The sequence below is a fragment of the Aythya fuligula genome, chromosome 1, assembly GCF_009819795.1.
Source record: "Aythya fuligula isolate bAytFul2 chromosome 1, bAytFul2.pri, whole genome shotgun sequence".
NCBI classification, from domain to species: domain Eukaryota; kingdom Metazoa; phylum Chordata; class Aves; order Anseriformes; family Anatidae; genus Aythya; species Aythya fuligula.
In genome coordinates, this window is record NC_045559.1 from 128,702,732 (window position 1) to 128,730,573 (window position 27,842).

General features: G+C 43.2%; 1 protein-coding gene across 2 annotated transcripts; it reads left to right on the plus strand.

The window, feature by feature from the left end:
* The first annotated feature begins 1,244 nt into the window (after positions 1-1,244).
* On the plus strand, positions 1,245-25,256 carry GEMIN8 (gem nuclear organelle associated protein 8). Of its 2 annotated transcripts, XM_032208105.1 has the most exons (5): positions 1,245-1,332; positions 2,070-2,121; positions 5,638-5,674; positions 8,486-8,912; positions 24,536-25,256. In XM_032208105.1, exons 3-5 carry the CDS (start codon positions 5,672-5,674, stop codon positions 24,790-24,792), a joined length of 687 nt encoding a protein of 228 aa, XP_032063996.1. In that variant the 5' UTR covers positions 1,245-1,332; positions 2,070-2,121; positions 5,638-5,671; the 3' UTR covers positions 24,793-25,256. The 2 variants fall into 2 exon arrangements, with proteins under 2 accessions (XP_032063996.1, XP_032063997.1); XM_032208106.1 differs by lacking the exon at positions 2,070-2,121.
* Positions 25,257-27,842: the final 2,586 nt, after the last annotated feature.

A 27,842-nucleotide genomic window follows, 5' to 3' on the forward strand; every position in this document is an offset into this window, starting at 1 on the left:
CCCTGGAGGTGTTCAAGGCCAGGCTGGATGGGGCCTTGGCCAGCCTGATCTAGTGGGTGGCATCCCTGTCAATGGAAGGGTGTTGAAGTTAGATGAGCCTTAAGGTCCCTTCCAACCCAAGGCATTCTATGAGGAAATGCTAAGAAGGCCTCAGATTGCTCAGCTTGGAGGAGACTCAGGGGGGAGCTTATCAAGGTCTATAAATACCTGAAGGGAGGGTGCAAAGGAGAAGGAGGCAGACTCTTTTTTCAATATTGCCCAGTGCCAGGACAAGAGGCAACAGGTTCAAACTGGAACACGAGAGGCTCCATATGATCATCAGGAAGTACTTATTTATTGTGAGAGTGACTGAGCGCTGGCATGGGGTCACCTAAAGAGGCTGCAGGGTCTCCCTCCTTGAAGATTGTCAAAAGCCACCTGGGCATCCTGTTCTGGATGTCCCTGCTTGAGCAGGGGGTTGGACCAGGTGGCCTGCAGAGGTTTCTACCAGCCTCAGCCATCCTGTGCTTGTGTGATCCTGTGATTTTTACTGCACCCACTGAGCATCCAGTAATTCGCTAAGGGAATTCCTAAGCTGGAAGTGTACCTTTATGACGAATAGATATCCCATATATGACTTCCCCAATATCTTTTTTTACCTAGTTGACTCTCCAAGTTAACCTCAATGTTCTGCAGTCTGCAACTTTCACCCATCAGTTTGCCATGTGCGAAAACATGCACCCCCTGACACAACAGGCTGTGAGCAGGCTGCTGACATGCCATCCTATGAAAATCACAGCATCACAGAATGGTTAGGGTTGGAAGGGACCTTAAAGATCATCCTGTTCCAAGCCCCCTGCCATGGGCAGGGACACTTCCCACCAGCCCAGGTTGCCCAAAGCCCCATCCAGCCTGGCCTTGAGCACCTCCAGGGATGGGGCACCCACAGCTTCTCTGGGCAGCCTGTGCCAGTGCCTCACCACCCTCTGAGTGAAGAATTTCTTCTGAATATTTAATCTAAATCTCCCTCTTTTAGTTAAAAACCGTTCCACCATGTCCTATCACTATCTGTTAATGTAAAAAGCCACATTTTTTAAAAGGACGAGGGCAGGAGGCTGCACTGGGACGACCCCATCCCGCAGCGAGCCTGCCGGGGGGCCATGGCCGCCGTCTCTCGGCGGCCCCACAAGATGGCGCCGCGGCCCCGGCGAGGGGCCGAGCGGAAGCCTCCGGAGGAAGCTCTGCTGGCCGCGCCGCGCCGCCCTTGGCTTCCATCGCCCCAGAAGGGAGCGAGGAGACACCGGAGGCGGCTCCCTTGGGCTCCCCTCGCCGCCGGACCCCCGGGGTGCCCGGGTGGGTGCGGGGATGGCGGTGCTGCTGCGCAGGCTGCGGCCGAAGCCTCGCCCCCGCGCCGGGGCTGCCGCAGGAGGGACGGGCTGGGGGAGAGCGGTGGCGTTAGGGGGGGAGCGAGCAGGTCGGGAGGGAATTAGGTTTGCTTTCAGAGCTTGGTGCCTCGTGGGGGGCGGGCGAAGGGTGTTTATTGCACCCGGATGGCCGTGCGGGGTTGGGGCTTTTCCCCTCCTTGCCTCCGCAAAATGTCGGCCTAAGGCCGGCGGGGTGGGCGCCGCGCCCTGGCAGCCCCCCGGCCCCCTCGTGTGGCAGGGTCGAGGCTGCTCTCGGCCGGGCTTTGGGGAGGGGGTAACGCTGAAAGAGTGAGCTTGGGCCCCTCGTGTGTGAGAGCAGGACATGGGGTTTGCGATTAAAAGCTATAAGGTTTCACCCACTAAGCTGGCAAAGTCATGTGAAACAAAAGCCAACTGGCACTAGTGGCTTTTGCACGGCCTTTAGCGCTTCACTTGACCTCTTACTCTGCCCAAACAGCTTCAGGGTTTGTGTCTTGGGTCTCTAAGAATATTTACCATCTTTTAGGAAACAGCATAGGATTACTCTCTTGGGTAAAAAGTGTCATTATATATACCCTAAAGTTTGATCAGCATGCCTCAATTACAGGTGTAGTGTTTAAACAGCAATAGCCCTTGCAGTGAACATAATTTTGCCTTACGTGTAGTTTGTTTCCCTTCTGTTTGCAGGAAATATCACTGCTGGTGTAAGGATATTGGTGTGAAGGCATCCTAGTGATAGGTAGGTCTTCACAGCTCAGCTGCCTTTCCTGCCTGAGCTATGATTGAATCCTGAGTGCCAGACCGATCTTGTGTTTACGGCCATTCACAAACAAGAATTCAGTGGAAGCTGTTGGGAATTTTTACTGGTTTCGAGGGAAATATTTGTACAGCCAACTGTCTTACCAATCACAGGCTTACGTTTTTATGACTGTAACTAGGGCACTTTGGTATTGAAGTTAACATCATACACCAGCGATGCACAGTATTAATCTGAAGCACAGCACCAAAACACTGTTCAGACAGTTCCCTTCCTGGTGGTAATTCTGTACTAGGAGTAACCATTAGAAATAAAAAATGAATTAGGTGTTTGTGGAAAGATGCACACTACTGGTATTGCTAGATGGCTTGCTTTTCTTACTGAACTCATGGAATATTTTCCAAGAGTTTGAAGTCGGTGAGTTTGATGCACAGATTGATGTTTAACACATTAAATTATGAAAATTACAGCCACGGGATGTCATGGAAACCTGAGTTCAGAGAAGTGACATCTTGGCTTTAAATACCAAAACCATTTGGAAGCTTAAAAAGTATCTGAACCACTACTTTCAGAAATCAAGCTAAATGGATAAATGTAGCTGGAAAAGTACTTCCTGTGCGCATTCTCTGTTCTTCTGAGTATCTCTTACTACCTGTTGCCAGAAACTAGCTACTGAGTTAGGGAGATCTCTGGTCTGATTGAAGAAGGCATTTCTCACAGTCTGAAGGAACAGAGACACGAGCAGCAGGGGGCACGAGATGTGATCTGCTGTGTGTCTGTTGTTTTGGGCGCTTCTGATGTAAACAAAGTTTTCTTTTTGAGGAAAGCTTCATATATATTTTTTTGAAGTCTTCATGTTGTGTTTATCAAAAGCTCACCTTTCTTTAATAATATCTTATATTCTTATTTCAATACCATGGAACAGTTTAATTAATTTTCTGCTCATTGGTGTTCTGCGTAAAGTCAAAACCTCTTCAATCCCGCATTCATAGGTCTTTTTGAGCTGTACCTGTAGCTAGCAATATGGCAGCCATGTGGCAGCACTATATCCAACACACCAGAAGATGGCTTTGCTCCCATCGTATGTGTTGTATTACCAAGTCTCACAATACGACTCTCACAACTTCTGTTAACTCCAATCAAATTTAATGCTGATATTGCTTTGATCAGATATATTTACTTCCATTAATGCATACTTCCCTGAAGAGGACGGGCATGTTTTGATTAAAGACAATATATCTGTATTTAATTATCAGCGGGGAAATATTCCAAAACTGAGAAAAGGAAGTAATAAAACTTATCAAAAAACTTTTTCATCATTAATAATCAGTATAGACAAACAGATATCTTCATCATTTTAAACTATACATTTGCTGACACGTTTCATATGTGTAGTTGCTTTCATATTTTATTTTTAAACGTATGAATTACAGAAGTAGAGCTATCACATTTAGTTTCTGCTTGTCATATTTCATATCTTATGTAGTTTGTTTTCAAAGACTAATTCAGCTGGAAACAAACTCATTCTTTAATTTAGAGTTGCAGCTTGCAGCACTGTTACACTGTTTTATATTTCTAGTCATGCTTCATAAATAATTTATGAAAAAAAGTAAAGTTTCTGTGTTTGGCAAAGCAGGCTTTTCGTATTTGGTAAACTAACAGAGTCAAATAATTTCACCAAGGTTTTTCCCTCTTTCCACCTTCCCCTTCAGAGAGTGTATGTACAAGATATGTATTAAAAGTAATGTATCACACTTCACCACTTACTGCTTTAAAAAGTGTATTTACGTTAACCTCTGAACCTGATTTTTATTTATTCTGAAGCTAGTTCAAAGAATCTTTTTGCAATATAGGAGGAAATAGAGTGATCATGAATGCATACCTATTTTTTCTGAAGTAGAAAATGGAAGAATTGGCTATCACGGGTTTCAGATGTTAAGCGTGAGGAAAAGACATTTATGGTGACCTTGACAATGTCCAGATGTGTATGGAAAAGGGACAGAAGGTACACATGTAAGTCATGAGAGTGGAGCTAAAAGTTTTGAAGAGAGTTAGGTAGCATGGGAAATGAGGTGTTTGAGATGAACAAAGAGGGACAGCCCACAAAGCTTATATGTAGGTGCAGGTTTTGAGTTACAAGTCACTGCAGTGTTTTACAGCGATCTCAGCTCTGAGTCCTATTCTTCCTCTTCCAAGCAGGCAGGAGGGAATACAATTAATTTACACATCTTGGTTGCCTAATGCCTCAATCCTTTTCTTGTATCAGTCGTTCCATTGATCGCAATGAGACTGCTCATGTATGTAGGGTTTCTTGTCGGTGTAACCGTGGGTTTATGGGTTTGAGCTTGGTGTGTACTGTGCAAAGGACAATAATTTGTCTTTGTGGTAGCTTCATGATTTAAATTTTTTTTTCAATGTAGCTCATCCTCATTTTCCTTTCATTCAGTATAACTTGTCTTAAGAAGCAAAAAGTTGCTGTTTCAACAGGAGCATTAAATGTGAGACAGCACAAGTGGTCTATGTCCTGTATTCACATGCATTTTGAAAAATTCTAGTTTTATGCAGGTATAAATCTGCAACAGTTGTAAGTAAGCACTGTCTTGACCATGTCTTAGGAGTGGCAGTGATGGTTTAGTCTGCTGGGTCCATTACCTTTCACAGGCACTCACATAACATCAATTTCGAGTTGTGGGTAACAGTACTGGGAGAAATGTGGATGAAGCAGCTAATGTAATAAAACAATTCTCAGGTAGCGAGGTAATTTGGAATATTTCTCAGTGATTCATGCTGGCAAATCACATTGAAAATGATGATTATTACAAATCCTGCCGACTGGTTACAGAAATCTTGGTCATGCCCTTGATCTTTCCCATCCTCCCCTTACCCTCGCTTTTCTTTCTTCTGCCAATTGGCCCTATTCCTTTCACTTTTTCCTCACATTTGAAAATGTGATTGCAACCTGACTTGGTTTGTTTCCTTTCTGTGAGGCATCATCAGGTGTCTGAAGAAAAAGAAAGTGAAAGAAAGGATTATATGCAGTTATAAGTGCACCATAAGTTACCAGAAAATGTAGTACTTAAGTAGAGTTAAGATGGGTTTAAGCGTTTTGTGGTAACTGCTATTTCTACAGATGTCCCCGTGCAAATGCTGCTAAAAAGCAAGAACGCTGTGTTTCATTTAAGCTTTTGTTTGCTTGTTTGTTTGTTTTGCATTTAATTTAGAAAATAAAGGTTTAATAAAAAAATAAAAGCATTCAGTCCCAGCATTTAGGCTGTGTTGTGGTAGAAGGCTCCCCTATTCTGGGTTGGGCTTTCTAAGGAATGTTGTTGTTTTTTTTAACTGGCTAATAAAAAACTATGAATAAGAGACTTTGGCTAGCCACAACAGAGAAGAGATATTTAATAGCTATAGGCCAGACTCAAGTTTAACAAAAATATATTCAGTACTTGTGACCTTGCATGCTTCTGTGAATTAAAAAACTGCTATTTTATTTTCTAGTTCACTTTGAGCACCAGAACAAACTCCACGAGAGATGGTAAGCAGTCTATGGGTGTCTGTATGGTAGCTTAGTCGTGTTTTATATATAAAATGCATATAAACACTTCTATTGAACTGTCAATACAGACATGTAAAAATTAGATATGAAAGTACCTAAATTGCTTTGAAATAGAATTCAGATTACAACAGCGAGCGATTTGTCTACTCCTTGTAAGAAAGACTCCAGAGACGTAACAGGAAAATAACAGAAGACTCTGATCATTTGCCTTAGATTTATAGCTTTTGTTTGCTTGAGGAAATCTCTTATTTCCATTTATTCTGCAGCTGAAAAAGCACAGACATAGACCTAAGTTGGACTTTGAAGTGTTCCTTTCCCTTTTCCACCCCACGGTAAAACATTTCTGTAGTTTCTTTTTTAACAGATGGATTTTTAAAATTCAAATGTAAAAGGGTTTTTTTTAAGGGTCACTTTCAACAAAAAAAAAAGCCACAAAAAGTATTTGGACAGGCATCAACATCACAGTTCTGTCTACATGAACTGGCTTTTTGTCTTCCTTTCCCCTAAATTAACAACTGGAGCTAGTCAGCCAGCTGGATTCCAGAGCTCTCAGTAAAGTCACCAAGGGCCTTTTTAGAAACATTTAAGAACTGGAGATAATTTTTGAGCTTTAAAAGAATATATTGTCATCTTTGGAATTATATAGAATATGCAGCTTGACAGATCTACAATGTTTAAAAACTGGTTTTGTTTTTTTTTTAAAGTAGTGTACAAAATAAAATGTTCCGAAAGTAACCTGTGAATCTGTCAGACTGGACAACAGAATGTTCTCATCTGGCTGCTGAAGGATGAGGAGTCAGTGTGACATTCTTAAGCAAAATAAGAATGATAAATACATATTTTTTTAAATTGTATATCTAGCTTTTAGGTCATTGGATGATTAAGAGTGAAGAAATTCCATATGGAAGGCAGATGCTTCTGTTGCACCCACTCGTTTTAGGAATAAATCTTCTGAAATGAAGGCTTGCAGCAGAGCAATGTTAGACCAAGAGGAGAATCAGAGCTATGAAGTTTCACGTCCATGAATTGTTGCTTTCCAAGAAGATCATTTGTCTGGGCTTTTCAATCAGATAGCTGGACCCTCTATCCCTTCACAAATAGGGTGCAATTTTTGACAAGAAGTTACTAAGGAATGCAAGTTTATTTTTTTTTTCTTTATGGACTCTCTTAGCAGGGGATCTTTTGTTCATGAAAGCACTTACCAATGACCTAAAAAGGTAGCATTGATGGACCTCTAGTGGAGTAATGAGCTTGATTTTGAAGGAGAGGGAAGAAAGAAGGGAAACATAGCAGGTTATTGGTCATTTTGGTGGGGTTTTTCTTGTACTAATAATTATTTCTCCAAGTTGACTAGCATTTACATTATCGCCTGAGAACCAGAAAATGAAAACAAGTGTAAATAAATGAAATTAACCTTGCTTTGTATTGTTAGCATTAAATGCAAAGTAGTTCTTTGGGGTTTTGTTTGTTTGTTTGTTTCTGTTTTGTTGGGGATGTTTTTTTCCCAGAAGGTAATTCTTTTAAGGCTGTGGAATTGTGTCAGTGCAGATCAAGAAAAGAGATTTAAAGAAAATTTTCTTTCTTGTATGTCTTTTTTTTTTAAAAAAAAAAAAAAAAAAAAAAAAACCATTAATAAAGGGCTGTAAATGTCACATTCATTTCTGAAAACCTCTGCTAATCTTGCCATAGGTTGAGCATTTGCCAAGACATGGTTTAATTAAAATTCTCCTGATTTAACAGGCATTCAGTTTTGCAAAGAAAAAAAGATTTTCTGTGGAAATTCAGTTGGGGGTGGGGGAGAATGTAGTTTGTTTTACTTGTTCTAGATGCTGGGTTATTATATAGTCTTCTTTTAATAGCCTCTGTTATCTCCTCATTTTGACAGTAGGATGACGAGGGGGGTGAAATGGCCTGTATGAAGGGAGCTTAAGGCTAGAAGGACTGTGGGGCTTTTTAGCTGCTGATGAAATATGAACAGAGTAAAACCATGTTTTTTCAGGAAAACTCAGATTAGCTGGAAGACAGGAGAAGGTGTGTTGCAATATGTTTCACTCTATAGAACTATTTTTTTCCAGGCACTTTATCAGTGGTACTTTGTTACCCCTTTTCATATGTTGGTTGCTGATGAATACAAAAGGGAGATTTACTGGCAGCTGGCAGTTGGCTAAATGCAGTCTTGTTTTTGATCAAGGCCACGATGGATATATGAACTTGGCTGAATTGCCATCTGACCTTTTCTGAGAAACTTATTTTGGCAGGCAGATGGAGGAAATATGTTACTGGATAAAATGAATGCCTTTGTTTAATATGGAGGAATTTTAATCTCTTGTGTTTTCTGTCTGCGGATTTGGGAATCAGGTGTAGGTTGTAATACATACACCTTGGAATGATTCGGTTCTTACAACTCAGGGAAGGGTGAAAGGAGATGTGGAATATACCTACACAGCATTTTCCCTAAAAAGAACCCGCTTCCACCACAGCGGTACAAACACTTTGGGAGGGGGGAACCTCCTGCATGGTACAGCTTCTCTGTTGCTGATTTTTCATTGGTAGATGTGATGATTTAAAAAAAAATCTCTTATAAAAATAAGAAAGTGTATTGCACTAGTACTGTGGTAATACTTCTCCTTTTCTATTAGCTATATATATGTGTTTTGTTTTTTTTTTTTGTATTAAAAAAATGACTGATGATTAAAATGCAAGCTTAAGGCTTGCTTTTGCAGTTTCTCTTCTCTCCATTGCTGTTTTCCTTTTTTATGTCTGTGTGTCTCCCTTCCTGTGTGGATGCAGGAGGAAAAGGAGCCATGGTATTACCAGCAAGTGTACGCCAGGTACTGGAAGCACTACGACTTAGCCATGCGCTGGATGCGTAGGCATCAGAAAGCCTACAGGAAAGCCATGGAGTCCTTCTACTACCTACCATGGCCTCCTTCTCCAGCTTCTCCAAGCAGCCGCTACTCAGATTGGGATGGGAACGACTCCCCACGTACCCACGACTATTTTTCCAGCGATAAGCCTCATAGCAGAGCTCAGCACCATGGCAGAGCTCAGCAGTACGCAGATGCCCACCCAGAAATGGAGGATGCTGACAGGGACTCTGAAATGGAGGAGGACTCTGAGTCTGAAGGGGAGATAGAGTATGACCTGAGTAACATGGAGATCACGGAGGAGCTTCGCCAGTTTTTTGCCCAGACAGAGAGACATCGGGAAGAGCTGCGTAAGTCTGTGCTTGTTGTGTGTCTTCTCTGGTGTTTGGTGGCCATAATGTTGAGTGCTGTGTGGTTTCAGAGTTCCTGGGGTTTGTAACAATGCATGGAAACAGGCACCGCAAGTGAACAAGCCAAACAGAATAAAACAGGCAAGACTGATGGTGCAGCTAAGTGCTATTCATTAGAAATAAGTCTAAGAAAATATTTGACAGTTTTATCTGTAAAAGAGAACATAATTCTCCTCTTTGCAGTCATAATATGTTTGTCTAGAAGACAATACTCGTCTTCAGTTCCGAAGGAAAACCTCCAGAATTTTTAAGGTTAAATCTAGTTAATGTGCTGTGCGTCTGAGAGGGGAACCCAGAGGAAGTGCTTCATTACATCACTAAGCCCTAGGGTGAACCTCAATCTAGTTTATAATATGGAGCAGCCATTTTGTTTGTTCTTTTTTTGGCTAACTCAACAGTAAAATTTCAAGACTTTTCTCTTCTCCCCCTGCATCCCTAAGGTACTCTTCATTCTGTACTATACCACAAGTGTCTATTTTCATCTTGATCTGGAGCCAAGTTGTTAAGCAAGGAATATAAGCCAAAGACTTAATATATTTCTCAGGTCATGATCCTCAGAGGTATTGATCATCTTTTTTTTTTTTTTTTTTTTTTTCTTTCCCTACCTGTGAAATCCCTTTAAAAATATAAAGGAATATATTTATTGGTAGCTTACTGCATAATAAATGTAGCAGGCCACAGATCAAATTTATGATCTGTTTTAAAAAAGTACTATGTTGAAATAGAAAATAGCCCAAATGAATGTTTAATAGACCTTTCTTTGTGCAGCAAAAGAAATAAAAGTTCTAAAAATATGAGTAAGAAAGGCAATGATTGGGTGGGAGAGGGGAAAAACGTGTTAATCTAAGGTCTTTGATCAGAGAGTATCCAGTGAGCTGAGACACCTCAGCTTTCGCTTCCTGCTTGCTATCAGTGTGATGCACCATTTCTCCATTCAGCAGAGGAATGTGAGCTCAGGAGCTCAGTGGCAGTGTGTGACATGCCAAACCTTTCGCATCGTGCTTTACAACAGAGAACCCCGTGCCACTGCTGCAATGTTCCGTTCGTGAGGCACGGGATAACTGAAGATGCTCAACTAATGCTAGAGATGCAGTGCAATTTCTTTGAATTTATTTTATTATTATGGTAACGGTGTTTGAAGGTATGTGAGTGATTGAAGAGGTGTCCTGGAAATTGGGAAATCTGGGCTCACATGCTCTTTGTCCCAAATATCCTGTATGACCTTGGCAGAGCTATTTAATCCCTTCCTGACCCCTCACTTGCTGCTCCTGCTAAAAATATGATTTGGTCCTTTATGATGAGTGAGTGAATCAGGAAGAGGTTTGTGATTTGTGACTCTGAGTACAGATTTTGCTTTTGTTCATCTGCCAGAGACACGTGGAGCCTTTTGGGATAATGAGGTTTCTGCTCTGTTCCTTATAGTAGCCTAGTTCTGAGTAAGTGTGCCTTCATTCTCTTCAGTGACACTATTCCAGATCTTTGTCCAAAGTTGAGCGGGATCTGGCCTTTACCTGCTGCATGCCTCAGTTTCTTTATAATTTGAAGTTTCTTTATGGTATGATAAAGTGAGGACAATGACTGTCTAATTCTTCAAAGCCTGAAAAAGTAAACAAGTACTGCATTTAATGGAAATACAGAAGTGCTACGGAACTCTTGGGTGACTGGTGCTATCCAAATGCTAATTTCATGAGTAATTAAAAGTACAGCATGAGCTTGTTCAGAACTAATTTTTTCTTGAATGGTGGGGGAGAAGGAAAAATGAAAATAAAATGCATTTTTAATTCTGTTGAAGTTTCTCAAATAATGTAAGCAGCAGGCAGAGGGGGAAATCATCATTTCCCTCATGGTATGGAAATGAGCTGGTACAGAGACTGTTCAAGGCAGCATCACTCCATCACTCTATGAGGTAGCGTTTCTCATTTTCTTGGATGCCTTCTCTGAACAAAATCAAATTTAGGGATTCATTAAGCTGCAATCCATAATGACACTATCATGTTCTATCTTTTGTACTGTGCTGAAGAACCATTATAGTTCTGTATTGATGCTCAAGACAATTGAGATAATGCAAATACACGAGAGAAACCCACAGTTACTTAATTCCCCTCTGATAGCTTTTCATTTTATTCCCGATCTGTATGTCTTGGGCAGTCCCAACACTTTAGGAGCAGATCTGCAGGGAAACTTGAGTACTATGAAGCTCAGTAATACCTGAAATGCAGGTGTCCATCTCCTGGAGAGCCATCAGTAAGGAGGTGAGAGTTTTACTGGGCACGTCAAAGGAGAATACCAGGAGTGACCCTGCTGATCAGGTGGAGTGTAAGGCAGCTGTTAGGGAGCATTAGGGGAAGGCCGTGTCTCAAGTTCTCTTTCCCCAATGTAAATAAGGGGCTCCAGGTGGAGTTCATAGCCTTTGACCCCTGCACCTTTACATACATTTGGGAGCAGACACCTGGCTTGCTCTTCTTGTGAAATGAGTGCCGTGAGTGAGTTCAATATATGCATATGGGCAGCTCACTGAAGTGTGAGACATGAAAACAAGAGCAATGGGACAAACAGAAAGGGAGTTTGGGCACATAAGGAAGAGGATACTGGTACAAAGGGTGGAAGATTGATTTGGCTTTGTGAAGGATGACTGCCACTGGTCTGATGTTTTGCAAGCCCTGCAAAATTAGGAAATTTTCTCTTATGTGTGACGAGAGCTTTGATGTACCAAGTTAGATGCAGCTGGTTCTCACACACGGTCCATATCTCAGCAGTGTGTAGAAGAGTAATCGAATGGGTTAAAATGAATCCTAGCTGATGTCAGATGCTCACTTCCAGTGCCTGCTCACTTCTAGAGTCTGCTGGAGGTAACAGAGTGGTCACAGACATCAGAGGACAGTATCTTGCAAACTTTGTTTAGAAGACTTAAGAAGGCCTGAGGCGTAGGCGGGGAGTTATATTTGTCTGAATGGTGAAATCCAAGCCTTAACACTAATGGCAAAAAGAAAAGTTTCAAAGAGAAGAAAGCCATCACGTCAGACTAGCCAAGAAGGAGAACTTCAGGTTTATTTCATTTTTCAGGACCTACTGCAAACTTGGATAATTTAGGAGTGTGCATATTTAGCAGGTTTTTTTGTTGTTTTCACAAGTGGGCATTTGCAGTCATTGGCTGGCTGACTTGCACAGTAGAGCCTTCGAAACTGGCAGACTCTTGAGTCTTGCTGCATGATTTAACAACTTATGGGTATGGTTATTCACAAACAACCTCTTTTTTTTTTTTTTTTTGCCTTGAAAATCATATCAAATCTTCATGGCTTTTATATAATGTGGTGCAATCAAGTTATGTGTTCCTGGAAAGCCCCAAATTTATTGTGATCAGAGTTTTGCTGAGGCTGTATGAGCTCAGACTTTTTAATGCTCTCCAAATTTATCCTGTATTCTAGATGTGCTGTATGTTTGGTTAAAGCTCCTTCCAGGCAGTTTTAATTTCTTTCCACTTTAGTTGTTTACCTTCATATGCCATCACCATCACCTGGTGTATCTACTTTTTAGGGGGTTGTGTTGTCAGGGTAGTCTGTTCTGGTTCTTCATCTAACTGATAATCCTAGTACTCCGTGCTTCTGGGGGATGTTTTTGGTAGCATTTAGGTCTTCACTAAGGCTGCTGAAAATCATGAAGTCATTTCACTGAGTTACAGCGCCTGTCAGACCTAGACAGTGTACTTAATTGTCCAAGCATTAAAGATATTAAAGATACAAAGGACTGAATACAGTAAGTTGTCTTTTCATATTTGCAAGACCTAAAAGGACAAAAACCAAGAAAGGAAGGTTCACAAGCCAACCAATTCAGTAAGTTGTCTAATTGCATGTACTTTATTTATTGCGCTTCCAAATTTAGCCTTTGAAGCATAGTTTGTCTTTATGCAGTTTTCCTTTGTTCCCTTTTTACATACAAGAGAAGATGACTGCTCTAATTGACCAAATCCAGCATTACAAGTACATTGGGAACCATTCTGTAGCAGTCAACAGGCAGTAAGACAGTGCCCTTTATTTAAAGACAAAGCAAAGCAAAGGAAAGTACTGTCATGTCAATTCATTACTGCAGCATAATGGTCTGTCAATTGTTAATGCGATGACTTTTTTTTTCCATTAAAGCCTCTGTTTGTATTGCCTCCAGCTGTTCCCAAAATAATGTTGTCTCAACTTAAAATTTTCATGCCAGGGGAAAACCTTTTTTAAAAACTGAAAGGAAATGGTGAATGAGTATGTTTGTTTCAAATCTGCGATTGGTAGATATTATTTTTTTTCCCCCTTGGGTTTCTTTTCCTCTGAAAGATGACAGTTGCCACTGCCTCTCCTGTGAAGAGGGAGTAATGGAATTTTCCGTGTTTTTCAACTTGTCTGAATAATACCAGAACCATTAAGTTTGTGGTTTTGTGTAAAGCCTTTGTACTTCTTTGGAAAATATGGACTTTCATGCAGGTTGTTTGTCACCGTGCATTTTTGCTTTCGCTTTTGGTAAATGCTTCTCCCCGTTCTTCATCTGCCTTTTGCTCCATCGGACTCTAGTTTTTACTCTTGTTGACCAACATCTTTTTTCCTGCTTCTCCCCTACCCGAGACAGCCAAAGCAGCGTGGATGGTGACCCCGTAAATGTCTGCTCCACTTCCTTGGCTTGGTCATCACACAAACTTTTACACCTATCTTCATCATCTGCATTGCTGAGGTTTCCAAGAAAACTGTGAAATAAGAGTGCTCTCTGCAACAGGCGTGGTGCTTGTGAGATGCTTTTGAGGCATGTTCTTCCCTCAGTTGAAGGAGAAATGTGGAAAGCTCTCCATTTGTGCCTTGGACCTTGGATGCTGCAGACCACGTCTGTGCCCCCCCACGTGGGGCTGGGGCTGGAGCTCTCCAGCCCTGTCGGCAGGTGGCTGTACAGGGCTTGGTTCTGCCAAGCAGGCCGTGGGTTGCTGGGGCTGCAGCAGATTTACAAATAACAGCATGGGAGAAGCAGCTCACCTGGTTCAGTGTAGTTGCAGGGTAGCATCGTTTTAAGAGGAAGGTGGAGGTGTCAGCCATCTCCTTTTCCTCTTGCATTTGATAGAAATGAATGCTTCAGTAGTCTTAATATGAAAATACGTATTAAACTTTGGAAACCTGTGTTTTAAAATCTCTATCTTTATTTGTCTAACGTGTTTCCATTAATATGCAAAGATGGTACGTACCTCAGGTGGCTTGTTGAGAGGTTCAGTTTGTTCATCTTTATGAGGGAGTTGTACCTCAGGAGGAAGTAAGTGGAAGCCATAGGTGGCAGAAGAACAAATGGTAAGATGTGAGAAGAGTTGTTCGTCCCAGGCCTTTTGTTTAGTACTTAAGTTAGACGTCACCCCTGTGACCAAAAAGCATCCTTCTGACATCATCTTTACGGAACAAGAACAGGATTTGCATTTCCCTTTCTCCCAGAGAGCTTTTATCTGTAAGTTATTCAGGAGTCATTGAGGAGGGGTCCGGTAACTTGGCGTTGTTGCTTCTTTGAGTAAGTCAGTGCGCTGGTAAAATTCCTTGTGGCTGGAATTGGGTCTTGAGGGTAGGGGAGGAAGGCCTGCAGGACAGAGACCGTGGCTCCCCTCAGCTGCCCAGCCCCTTGCCATCCGTGTGCTGGTTCTGCTGTTGATAACCCTTGATAGTTGGTGGTCTCAGAAGGATACAGTGCAATCAGGTCCGTGGCTTGCTGTCTCATACGTGGTTGCTTTCGTAGGAGGCTGCCTCGTTTGGGAGCTGGTGCTGGCAATCTTCTGCAGGCAGCTCTGCCTGCCAGCTTGTCCCCTTAGCATCCACAGCTGCGCTGCCTGGCTCCCTTGGCCTTGTCTTTTTGGCCCTGCAGGAGGCCTGTGAAAGGAGCTGCAGCTGCTGTGGAAAAGAGCAGGTGAGACCACGCCGACAGCTCTAGGGAGAAGCGGTATAAAAGGCGCTCTGTGCTAATCGGCGCTCTCAGGCAGTCTGTCACCACAGTTCGTGCACTTCTCTGTTGCCCCTGAAATGCTCAGATAACTGGTCCTGTCAAGGTGCCACCTGCAGCGTTTCTGGATCTCTGAATGGTTTTACTTAGGCGAGAGCTCTGACTCTGTTCTGTGTTAATGAATCTGAATTGCATCTGAAATGAATGAACCTTCAGCACGATGCTCGCAGCCCTGTAAGAGGGCAGCGATGGCGCAGGCTATGAATTCAACATTTTCTAACACAGCCTTTTATCTGTCTGCCTGGGGAGCTGCTGCTGTAGCGTGAGCTTTTAAAGTTTCGGGGTGTACAGCACTGGAGTGAATGTGAAAAGCGCTGTCACGGACCGAGGTGGAAATGAATGTAACCATGGTGTGTGTTTTCTGTGCTCTTTATCCACAAAATCTGCTCAGTCTACAGCAGAGCATGGCAGCAGTACATCTCAAGCACTCAACATTTTCGGTCTCTACGCTACAAAGCAAACCTCTTGGGCAGATTTGCTTAGTCATGACTTAGTCCTGCCAGTGTTAATGTGGTGGTGTTCATGCCAAAACTTCAGAGGCACCAGTTGCTTTTTCAACATCTCTCACTTTTCCTCGGTTTTAGCAGAAACATCCAAATGAAATTCTTGTTCATCATCAGGAGGGGACTGTGGGTGCTGCATGGACAGAAACCGGGAGTTCAGAGACTTCCTTCTGCCTGGCTCTTTTCAAAACTCACCTCTTTGTGTGCTCAAAATCGAGTGAGAGAGACAGACAGAGGCTGTTAGGCTACCAGTCTCAGACTTCGGTGGCCTTTACAGGCTTCCATCATGACCTCAGGCCTGTCATTTGGGACTGGATCCACGAAAGCTTTCAAAATGGATGGAATTTAGAATCGTATCCAAAATAATCTTTCTTTTCCAACCATGCCTTCAAGAAAAAATTTCATATCTGAAGGGCGAGGTACCCTAAGCCCCCATGTGGAAGGGACTTTGTTGCTCTACCCAGCGGCAGGTTGAGCAGCTCTGACAGCTTGCCCTGTGGTCTTCTGTGAAGCCCGTTCCAAGGAATCTGAATCGCCTTCTGCTCCAGGAATTCGTGTCCAGAGCCCATTTTTCAGATTTAGGCTTGTTATACATGGAAGGTTTGTACGTCAACACACCCTGAAAGAGTTTTGCTGCAGCCATGTGAAGTGCTCAGCATGGATTGATCCAGCTGTTCATCGGTGTTACAATTACTTGCCTCCAAAGTACATAAACCTGTTTATCCAGGTATCAGAGCTTTCCCCTGATAATTTCAAGGACGTACGTCTCAAGCTGTCAAAACACTGCTCTGCTCTATGCTGAAATCATGGGAGCAGTGTAAAATGAAGAATAAATCTTAATTGGATATTTGTACTGAAATAAATAACATGGGTGCTGTACTGATGATTGCTATTGTTCGCATTTAGCTGGATAAGAATCTCTTGGGTTTAATTTCACTTGTAGTTGCTGAAGTGGTGGTTGTTGCTCTAAAAAATCAACTCGCACAGAAATTGGAAACTTCGCCGAGGAATGCAGGTCTCCAGAGAGCATGTTGGACCTTGACTTTAGTATGGCTATTCAATTAAAACAGAGCCAAAACTGTTGTGGTCTCGTTCTGCACAAACCTTGCCGAACACCTGCATTATTTCTAGGAGCTCTGCAATTTCTGATGAGAGTGCTGAGAGAGTAGCAGGGCTGTGGAAGACTTGCCTTCAGCTTCATCAGTTGTTGTTGCTTTGGGATTTTTGGCCACTGGTATGGTGAGAAAGAGCCCGAGAAATTGCAGAAGAGTCTGGATCATGAGGTGGCATCACAGGTGATGCATTGGTGGCAGAGGTGTTGAGGTGGCCATCAGCAGGGCATCTGTCTGGCTTTGGTGGAGTGCAGGGAGAAGTATCTGCTTTTTCTTGGTCTTCCCATTTCTCAGGAGGTAAAATCTGGTGATCTGTCATTAACTACACTCCCTGTTTGGTGTTCCTCCCTTGGCACCAGCTGCTGGCCTCTGTTGAGGGCAGGCTCTTGGGCTCGATGGGCTCTCCTTAGCCATGAGAGTCTCACGGCTCTCCTCAGTGAAATCTTCTCTTTGTCAAGTCACTTCAATGCTTCTTTCACATTCAGCTTGCCCACTGAAGTCACAGGGGGGAGACGCGGAGCTCCCACTTGCCAAGTGTTAATGGGAACCTCCTGAAAGCCACGGTGCCTTTTGGAAAGGAGGCAGTGCGGGGGCTTCAGCAAGGGACTCTCCATTTGTTCCTAGTGTCAAACATCCCCCTTCTGCAGAAGGCACGCAGCTGCAGGTTTTCTCTGGCATGTTTTCCTAATGTTTTTGTTGTAGTTTTAATACAATCCATAGCGATTTAACCTTGTATATTTAAGTAAATCTAATTTAATGTGCTCAAATGATGAAATCATGCTAGGTGAAAGGCAGGATAAGAAGCAGAACCAAGCCTTTAGTTTCTGTTTTTGTTTTTTTTATGCATCTTGGTATTGCTCTTAAACTATTGTAATGGCTTTAAAGTCCTAATTTGTTACTTTTTTAGCATAGAAGCAGCAAGAAACTCAGAAGGTTAGAAGAAAAGTGAGTTTGCAAAGTTACCCCTCAGCCCTTTCTTTTACAAGTTTTGTTTTATATATGTATACACTTTGCAGATTCCTTTAGTTTGACCCTCTTTCCAGATGTCTCTTACAAAATGATTGGTCAGGCAGCCCACTGTAGGCTTTTTGTCTTGTCTTTTTTTTTTTCCCCCCCTAACAGCATGGAAAAAATGCGTTTACTTGCTGAGATTAATTTTATCTGGATCAGTGATTGCTAATTCTGCATGGCTGCAGCAACGCTAACTTGTGAACCTGCTGGGTAACTGAAAGGTCAGTTCGTAGCCCACTGATGCTTTCTCTCAAAAAAAATTGGTGACATGATCACAGGATGCCTTCAAAAATCTTTGTGTTTCAAATGTTTTTGTTAACATCGAAGATTTCCCTCGTATTATTCCCGCGTATGTTATTGTTATGCCATAGCATAACATAAAACAAACTTAAATTCAGCCAAGTAGTCTGTGGCTGGAGTCAAGAAGGAAACTTAAAGCTCTAATGCATGAGTTTGATTTAGAAGACTCAGGCTACGATTTAGTTTTTTTTCCCATGCGAGCACCAAACTGGCGGTGTCCTGTAGCCGTCTAGCACTCGGTACATCTCAGAACACTTTCTTCCCAGTGCGTGTGCCCGCTTTCTATTCAGGGCACATGTAAAAGCTGGCAGTGAAACATGTTTCCTCGTTGTTCTGGTTGGCTTTTAACAAAGCCACTTTTAATTTTGAGCGTTTCTTTGTTCCATCTCCTCTGGCTGCGCCCTATATGCGCGTGTATGCGCGGATGCAGTTATATATAGACTTCAGTAATCCTTCTGTTTACTCTCGCGCTGGTGTCTTTGTCTGGCGTCAGCGTTGTTGCCATCAGCGACAGATTGGGGCTGCTCAGGGGGATGGGAGTGCAGAGTCAGCTGGTCTGCGTTTAATCTTCTTGCTGTACTTGATCCTCACTAGAGGCAGCTGCCAGTGCCTGATCCTGTGCTCATTTCTGCGCGGTGGGCAGCAGCTTCCTGGCTTTTTAATGCTGTGGGGTGGCACACGGGTACGGCCCCGCTGCCTCTGATGCAGTTCATTTTCTGGTTGGGATAAGAATGTTCCCTCTTAAGTGCCTCATTGCAAAAGGTGACAGGAGAAAATAAAACAAGTTACTGGTCATTTAGCTGGACAGTAACCTCTGTGGCCCACTGCTAGGGTAAACACGAAGGTGAAGGCCGTATTGTTTCTGTCTGGGAGCTTGGAGGTTTGTTTTGGAGACCACAGAACAACCCTCTGGGTTTCTAATCCCATTTGTGAAACAGAAATCAGTCTCCTTAATTTCTGGTTAACTGTGTAACTTTCTGCCAGCTGCTTACCCCGCAGATTTCCAAATGCTGTGAGATAAATAATTCTTCTCAACCATCAGATAGAAAAGTATCAGGCTGCTTTTACAGATGAATTACACCGAGGCATGGTGTGGATGATTAACAAGAGCGATGCACAGCACTCAGCAGCAAACCTGGAAGTAGAACACCTTGGTGGTAACTTATTGCTGGCTTTCTGTTCATTTGGATTTCAAAGAAAACATCTAGTGACTTGCTGACTATTTTGCCCTCTTTCTACAGATCTTTGCTCTTCAAAATGTGTAGAAAAAGTCTGTTACTGTAAAAGGGACAGTGTCAAGCGGAGTACTTTAGATTTGCAAAATCTGCTTGCTGTCCACTCCGACAGCCTGTTGCCACTGCAGCTTCCTAGGAGAGCACACCGTCTTTCCTTAGCCTACTTCCTGCTTTTCCCGGTAAGCTTTTCAGTTCCAGTGAACGTTTCTCAGTGCCCAAGCCAGGTTAGGTCTTTTTTCCTCCCAGCCCATTCACTCCTGCTGCCACTTCAGTTCAGCGTGTGGTGCCAAGACACTGAACTGTACTGAGATTAAATACAACTCTTTTTTGTAGGCTGCATTATATGCCCCCTTAGGCAGTTGTACCGGCGTCCTTGAGGGGCTTGGGAACTGGAGCATGCAGCTAAGAGAGGAGGGGAGCAGAGGCTGCACAAGCTAGTTTTGTTGCTGAGAAGAGAAAAATGTCCATGGAGCCATGGTTTCAGCCTGCCACAAGCCTGCCAAGGAATCACATCTGCTCTTACTTCAAAGCCTGTAACAGAACATTTTATTTTTTTTTCTGGAGAATATTGCATTGCTTGTAGATATATGTGGTGAAATACTCAATTTCTTTAACTCGTTCCCTCCTCAGCTAGCAGATGGAAAATGTCAGCATAGATGCTTGGGTTTTTAATGCCTTCAGCGTTTTTGGTGGTTCTGTTCCACAGCAGTTGTCGTTCTGGTGACTGAGAGCTTATCACTGGAGGCCTTGCTCCCCCAAAAAGTCACCTTTATTCCAGAATAGTATTTTCAAGCCAGTTACTTGATTTTACTGCATCAGTTAGAGGGCTGCTGTTGTAAGATAATGCCTAGTTGTCTCCACTTCTTTGAACATCAGGCTTCTCCTGTTAAAAATGATAAGGGAGAAGTTACCTCGTGTCACGTGTGATCCTTTTGTTACACTTTTTGCAAGCAGGAAGTTTTAAATTTGGTGAGAAGTTTAAACATAAGTGTTTTCCCTAAGCCAGCCCACAGCTAAAGCAATGCTGTTCATTCTCCTATAAAATCATCGCTCTCTTCTTTCAGTGCATTTTCACAATTTCCGTAAGCTGCTCCAGTGTTTAAAAAGTAACCCTCCAGCAATCAAGACCCTGCTGTTTTCAGGAGCCCAGAATATGTTATCTTTACAGGCTCAGGGGTAAGTTGCAATCATTTGCGCGTCTCAGGCTCCCACCGATGGCAACTCCTGTCCTGCGAAGCCTTGCACTCGATAAAGAGTAATGACTGCAACGTCAGCTTTCTGGAAATGCAGAGCTCTGTAGAAATTAACCTCCTGGAATATCCTCTCCACAAATCCTTAAATTTAAATCCTTGTTTTGTTGGGATTCCTTCAGGTAAAGATTTGGGCTTTCCCCCATGGTATGCATGGTAAGTACAGGCGTAAGAAAATGGTCTGATGTTATCACTTCAGGCAAGCTCATGTAAGTTTATGGAAAAGGTAGTTGGCTTTTTGGGGGAGGTGGAGAAGCCGGCATCTTGCTCTGAGAAGCCTGCGTGGGCAGAATTTAACACAGCAGATAGGCCTGTGGGAAGCGGCATTCAAAGACAGGGAACTGGGAGGCTTTAATCAGTAGAAACGGGTGGCGTGTTTAACTCTTGGCGTGGGCTGCTCGAGATCAGCTCAGGTAGCATTTAAGACGAGATGAGAGAGCTCAGAAAGCGCGCACAGCAGTAACAAAATCATCCATCGCGTGAAATAAGCAGGCAAATATGTGAAGGGAGTATGGGTCAGTCTGAAATCATGGAAAAGACAAAGCAGATCAAGGCCGGGGAAAGTGAGCTAATTCCTTGAAGAATAACGTGCTAGCTAAGCAAGAAGCTGCAAGTCAGCAAGGCTGTGTGACGCTCGGGGCAGGCAAGACCCGGGTCTCATGCCAAAATTGTCCTGACGTGGGGCAGGGTGGGCTGTGGGAATTGCCCCCAGAGAACTGGGGAGAGGGCTGCCCTCTATAAAGACTTGTCTCCAAGTAAGGGAATTTACTTGGTTTTGGTTTACAGGTTTCTTTTATTTATTTTATTTTTTCTTTTAATAAGAAAAGGATGAATTCCAGAGAGGAAATATTTTGATTGCTTCTTAAGCTCCTCAAAGGATATGACAAACAAAGAAGAGCGAAGGAGTTCAAACTTAAAGTATGTGACGTTCTCCTTTTTGGAAAATAGGAGAAACGAGACCTCTGAGTTTCTGAGGAGCCTATAGGGAAAATTGCTTACAGCTTGAAGGGCTTAGGTCACGGTTTTGCAGGAAGCATGCAAGATGATGCTTGTGTGCACGTGAAGCCACAAAAGCAGTGAACAGCTAAGAAGTTAGTTACCATTTATCCTGCTTTTGTCAATCCCTGAGGATGGATGTGGTTGTCTATTCATTCACCTTTCTTTTCACCTAATATACCTGAAATTAAATGTTGGTATCCAGAGCAGGCAGGAAAAAGTGAGCAGAAGAAAAAACTTCTTCCAGAAGGCATGAGTTGGGCAGAGGTCTTGGCAGTCCTGAAAGACAAAGAAAACGATGACTTACTGCAACTTTGGGAAGGAGGTCTCACCTGGTTCTGGCCAGGTCGCGATGGCTTCCCAGCTGAAAGGGACTGAGGAGGAACAAGTTAATTCTGAAAACAGCTTCAAGAGAGAGGAGACTCACAGGGACAAGAGGAGCTGGCCAGCGATGCTTATCCTTTGTGCGGTAACCAAACGCCGCCAGCGCCGCCTCGCCTGCCTTGTGAACGTTCACAAAGTGCTGCTCCACAGCTGGGGGAGGCTTGCCAGTAGGTGAAGCTGAACGCTGTAAAGGAAAGCACGTTTATTTTAGTCTGTGTGAAGTGGAAGGAGGAACTACTCAGCATTGTGTAAAAATTGTTTCACGTTTATTGCTTGGCAGCACAATGACAAATGTGGAGTGTGGAGCTCCGATTGGAAAATGAGCTGGGGACTCCGTTGCTGCGGGCTGAGAACTATTTTTCTGATAAAAGCCCCGCTGCCTAATTCATAGGTGAATGTTTGGCGCTTGCTTCAAAGAAATGCCTGCTGCCGCTGCAGGTTATTAACAGCTTTAAACAGCTTATGGTTGTTTTATTGTTGTTTCCATTGTCAGGGACTTGTCATCTTTTTGATGAAAAGGTAATTGCACATGTAGCACAGGTTGTACTGTTGTTCAAGTAAATTGAGGTAAAGGGAAGAGCTCAGGCTGGCTGGAAATTAGAGTGGTTTGACTTCGAGCCCCTGTCCCACCAAAGGTAGATAGCGAGCATGCTATCTACCCGGAGCGAACTGCTCCGTGCTTCAAACGGAGATGGATGCATGCTGAACTGCAATCCACTCATCCATCATAAAGCCTCTGCTAGAATCCCATTTAATTTCCAAACAGAAAAATTCATTACGTATCTCCAGAGAAATTAATTTTTTCTTCAGTGTTACTGTGTGCAGTGAGCTATCAGAGAGCGCTCACAGGCAGGCGGGGAAGCAGCTGGCTCTAGCACGCAGCTACCAATGAGTAACACATTTCCATGGGTGATGCAGAGGTAGAGAAGGAATTATTTTTGTGGCTCAAGAGAGTCAACAAATACAGGTTTGTTTCATTGCCCTGACGGAGTTTTGCTATGTAACCTGCAACAGGAGACGTTTTTCCAGTGTAGATTCTGGGGTTTTGTCAAAGAATATTGAGTGTAAGTTACATAAATTGCACTGAGTTTGTCCCTTAAGCATGTTACCTGGTTGTGGGCAGCCTGGTGTCCCAGTAAGTTTGGGATGCAGGTGACCTGGGCAGCCTGAGCTGTCCTCCTGCTGCTGGGCCCTCTGCAGGCAGCGTTAGCACTTTTAATTCAGACCTTCTGCTTAAAATGGCCTGACACCAAATAAATCCGGCCCTTCCAAAAACACATGTGGACCTCTAATGTATGTTTCCTCCTGAGCTCTGGCAGTGCAGCACGCTTTGGGGGTGTGCCCTTAAAGCAAAATCACTGAAAGGGAAACATCCCTCAGGAGTAGGTTGCTCACGGCCCCTCAAGCACTCCTGCCCTTCCCCTACCGACACAAAGCTGTGGCTGGGGTTTGAAGTGGCAGGACAAAAGCGTTCCCAGTTCCTCTGCGACAAACAGATGCCAGAACTGAGGTTTCTGATCATGCTGTTGAAAGTACCTATTTTCTGTGCAGGAGGTACAGGGGATAATTCATTTAGTAAGGCTGACAGGCAGTCAGCTGGCTGCTCCATGCAGCGCTTTGCAGGGTAAGAATGAACTGCAGATGTTTGACACAGATATGTCAGGGTGCTTAGCTTGGGTTAGGGTTTGCAGATGTCATGTGTTTGGTAGAAGCTAAATCTCGCTCTTAGAGGCAGAGCTGGCAGCACCAAACACGGGGAAGCACGTCCTGCATGTGACTAACGCATCCTGACCAGGTGACTCTCTTGGTTTTTGTTGATGCTGTTTTTCTAAGAAAAATAAATGAATGAGTGCTCGCATTACTAATGTACTGTTTCCATTATGCAATTTAGAGAACCATCGTTTGTTATTGGTAGGTGAAGGAGTTCAGTGCTCGCCAGGTGATCTTCATCTTGTAGAAGTGTTCCCCATAAGAGGGGAGCCTTGTGTACCCTTTGCTGTCGTAACTGCCTACAGCAATATTTGCTCCATCAGAGTAGCTCCCACAAAGCGGAGGTATCTTCGGGTGTGCAAAAGCAAGTTCTTCCTCCTGGACTGGGGTTTAGCAGAGAGGATTTTTGAACACACGGTGGTCCAAGTGTTTCACCTCTCTGAAGTGTTTTAATCCTCTTTAAAATATGTGGTGCAGGGATCTGTCTCGGCTGTTGCTTTGCGTTGTCTTTAAGGCAATGGCAGTAAGGCTGTCAGTTCTGAACTTTGCAAGTCGTGAGAAATGGCTGAGGTTGGGCAGTTTATCTAAACACACTGCTTACAGCTGCGTTTCATTGGATACACTCGATGGCTGACACTTGCATGAGAGATGGGTTTGCTCATTTTCAAGGAGTAGTAACTGATTACATTTTCTGTTGGCTGTGGTTCAGCTAAAGTTGCGTTGTCCTGTGCATTGTTTCATTATCTCAGCTGCTAAGTAATTTCTTTTGGAAACCAACTCTTATAGTGTGTTTTTTTTTTTTCTTTTCAGGGCATGTATATGTTAGGAAGGAAGTGAAGTAATGCTGATTTTCACTTTTTACTAACAGAGAGGTTTTCTACATTTTTTATGTTCAAATCCAGGCTCTTCTTCCATTCAAGGAGTTGGCTGCACCCTGGAAGGGGTGGGTCTGGGCTGTTTAGACCCACCACAGTTGTGAATGTGTAATATTTTAAACGTTAAAATAAAACGTGATTGGTTGATAACTCAGTAATGTACATCTCTCGTGGTTTATTTGTCTAGGGAGACAGCAGCAGTTGGAAGCTGAGCAACATGAAATGTACGTGGAGGCTGATCAAGACCTTCACAGAAGCACGAGGCGTTCTGTGGAGCCGCCTACAGAAAGACCCGGGGAGAGACGAATGGTAGAAATGGAGAAACTGTATGGTGCTGAAGCTGCCAAAATCCTCGCGATGGAGACTGCCATGCAACTTATCTTTGATAGGAATTGTGACAAAAAACAGCCCAAATACTGGCCTATTATTCCCCTCAAGCTGTGAGTACCTGGGCTGTGCTCTGACCTGGCACTGAGCTGTAGGGATGGGTGCCTCTGGCTGTGCTGCTGAAAGAATAAACTGCAAATTTTGGTTTTGGATGGGCTTTGGGGTAGAGGCTGACTAGGGCACAATGTTCTTCTGCCCTATGCTCGTTTTACACTGTCAGTGATGGTCACAGTCCATTCTACCTACATGCTGTTGCTGATTAGTAAAAGGAAGGGCTAGTAATATACCTATCTAAACTCAGTTTCACTCATTTGATTCCAGCCTACCTTTACCATACTGTGAGAAATGTAACAATACCTATACTTAGTGAACTGGGAAAACTTAAAAGCAATGACAAAAAGACTATAAAAATTGTCATCTCTTTCTATTTACAAAACTGAGTAGTCCCACTGTCTAGTCTTATTAAATGTAGTAGCGTTGGGATCCAGCTTAACACAGCACAACAGTGTTGTGTCTGATACTCCTTGATTTTTACTTTTTTTTTTTTTTTTTTTTTTTTTTTTTTGAGAACCAGGAGCCCACTGGCCAAGACACAACATATCAGATTACTGTAGCCCAGCCGTTTCAATTCTTTTTTGAAGACTTATAATAAAGCAGGAAGTTTTTCTTACACACTGATACTTGTCTGGCAGGAGTTCAACTCTAAAGCAAAATTAGATAGGAAAATGTTCTAATGAAGAGGGTGGGGGGAAGTGGGGGAGAAACCTGGTGTGGCCCAGCCTGTTAGAGATCTGTTTAGCATAAGAGATCCTTAGGAGAACAAAGCACTCTTGGGACCAAGCCAACAATGATTTTTGCCATTCTAATAAAAAGCATCTAATTGGCTTGAAGGTTGAAAGAAGATGTAGTAACAGCCTGATAGACCGAGGGTACATCTGTGTACTCTGAGCGGAGGTCTGGAAGCCGTGTTAGCCCCAAGAGCTATGTTTATTTTGGGTTCAACACTCCTGTGCCCACCTGTGTTACATGCACAAGGCATAAACGTAGGCAAATTTACCTCTGTGTGTGTACTCACCCATCTGCACAGGCTGTCGGGCTCCAGTTCTGTCGCTCTCTCCTTTTGTGCAGTTGTGGTTGCCCCACTAAAGCTGACCTGCCAGGCTGAGGCACGCAGCCCATCTGTGCAAGAGGGGCTGGACAGACACCTTAGTACTGGCGATCCCTTAGAGATCCCTTAGACAATGGCACCCTGAACACTTTCAAGGACTTTCTCTGAAGCACTGCTGCTATGAATCATATTGTGCTGGAGAGCTGTGGTTTGTATTGAGCAGTGCTGCCATACCAGGGCAAAAGGACAGTATGCTGTTTTAATTCTGACAAACATTCATGAGCCTTCTTTGTCACGGAGAAAGTCACAGCTGCAATTAATTCATGCCGGTTGTTTCTGGTGTCTCTCTATAGCATGCATAATTGTAATACACAGCAGTAGTTGCTGTGCCCTCTGCAGCAGCCAGCTACACCAAAGCAAGTCTGAGGTGTAGTTGGGAATCTCTTTGTTTCCACTAGTAGTTAGTATGTTTTTTCCAATCAGCATTTTCAGTTCAGTTCTACCTCCTTCACTTTAGATGTAAAGAGATCTGAAAATTTAAAGTCCTGATCTCTGAGGCTTGTTCCTGATGTCATTGATCTGAAAAACTTGTGTGTGACAGGAGAGGGAATAGTGTTATGAATTACAGTCCTGCATTCGTCTTCACTCTTGTTCTGTGGCGGGTTCTGTCAGAAATATACTATTGTGTTTGGGCTTCTTTGCTGACCAAATAAATTTTCAAATAAATTTTCTTAATAACATGTTGTAATTGTATTTTGTTTTTTTTTTTTTTTTTAAACAAACTTCCATACTTCAACACTCTGGTTTTCATATGCTAGAGCCTTCTTTTAGCTGTTCAGAGAGGGTTGCGCTTAGAGCAAGCGCGGCTTTAACACAGTGAGAAGTAGAGAGTGTTGACAGGACGTTCACAGGAACATCAGGCAATGCCTTTCACGCGTGGTATGGTACAAAATGAATGGGAGAGCTGTTGCATCCACTGGGGGAAAACTCTGTCCCAGATTATGTGCATAGGTCTGTTTCTCTTTGGAATGTCTCCCATGCATGGTTCAGTACAGAAGACAGAAGGGGGGTGTAGGACTGGGCTGTTCTTTCAACCGAGTTCTTGCTGTGGATGTTTCTATAACCAACTGGTTCTGCTGACAGAAGCAGAAATTCTGGTCTCCTGAAGTATCTGTAGAGACTTCAGACAAGACAAACATTGAACCCATTTCCCACTAGACAAAATATACGAGAACTTTCCTTGCCTTTGTTTCTTGTAACTATTTCTAAGGGGTTTTAGCTGGTTTGTGAAGTTGAAAGTAGAGAGACCTGGATAAAATGTTCCCTAAGAGCTATGCAGTAAGGCTTGAGAGAGAGGAATCCACTCTTGTGGACAGAGTTGCTGCCAAATAATCTCTTTACTGTTCCCAAATTTCAAGAGACTGGCTGTTGCTGGTACTTGGCCAGAAGTCCCATTTAGCTGGTAGTTCAGTGGAACTTGGAGATTTTTTGTTCTAAGTCTTATTTTGACTCCTGTGACATTTTGCAGTCCTAAGAAATATCTCAAAAAAGCACGTGATCATGGAAGTAATGCAACTGCATTTCAAAAATGCACGTTTAGTCAGAATCTCTGGAACGCTCTCCTCTCTTGCACATTTGTATTGCACTGAAATCCTCAGTCATCAGACTACATACCTTTTTTTTGTTCCCCAATTACGATGTTATGCCAGTCTCTTGGATAGAATGCAGCTAAGATGCTGCAGACTTAATTCTTCCTCGTCCAGAATATCCTGCCATCGCTTTCAGTTACACCAGCTGCTTTACAGTCCTGCACAGGGGGAATTAATTCTTCACTTGTTAGTGGTGCTGTTTCTCATGAGCTTTTCCCAGCTTCCACAACTGTGAGTTGTTATACAAGCAATTAGTCTTAATTTCAGAAGCTAGTTTCCCTATTTGCTCATCTTCAGAAGAAGATGAAGAAGAGCCTCATCCTCAGACAAAGAGTGTGTGTTTGGTTGAA

Coding starts and splice junctions, on each gene's coding strand:
- GEMIN8 (XM_032208105.1), top strand. Junction 8,913..24,535: donor GAGACATCGGGAAGAGCTGC/GTAAGTCTGTGC, acceptor TTATTTGTCTAG/GGAGACAGCAGCAGTTGGAA.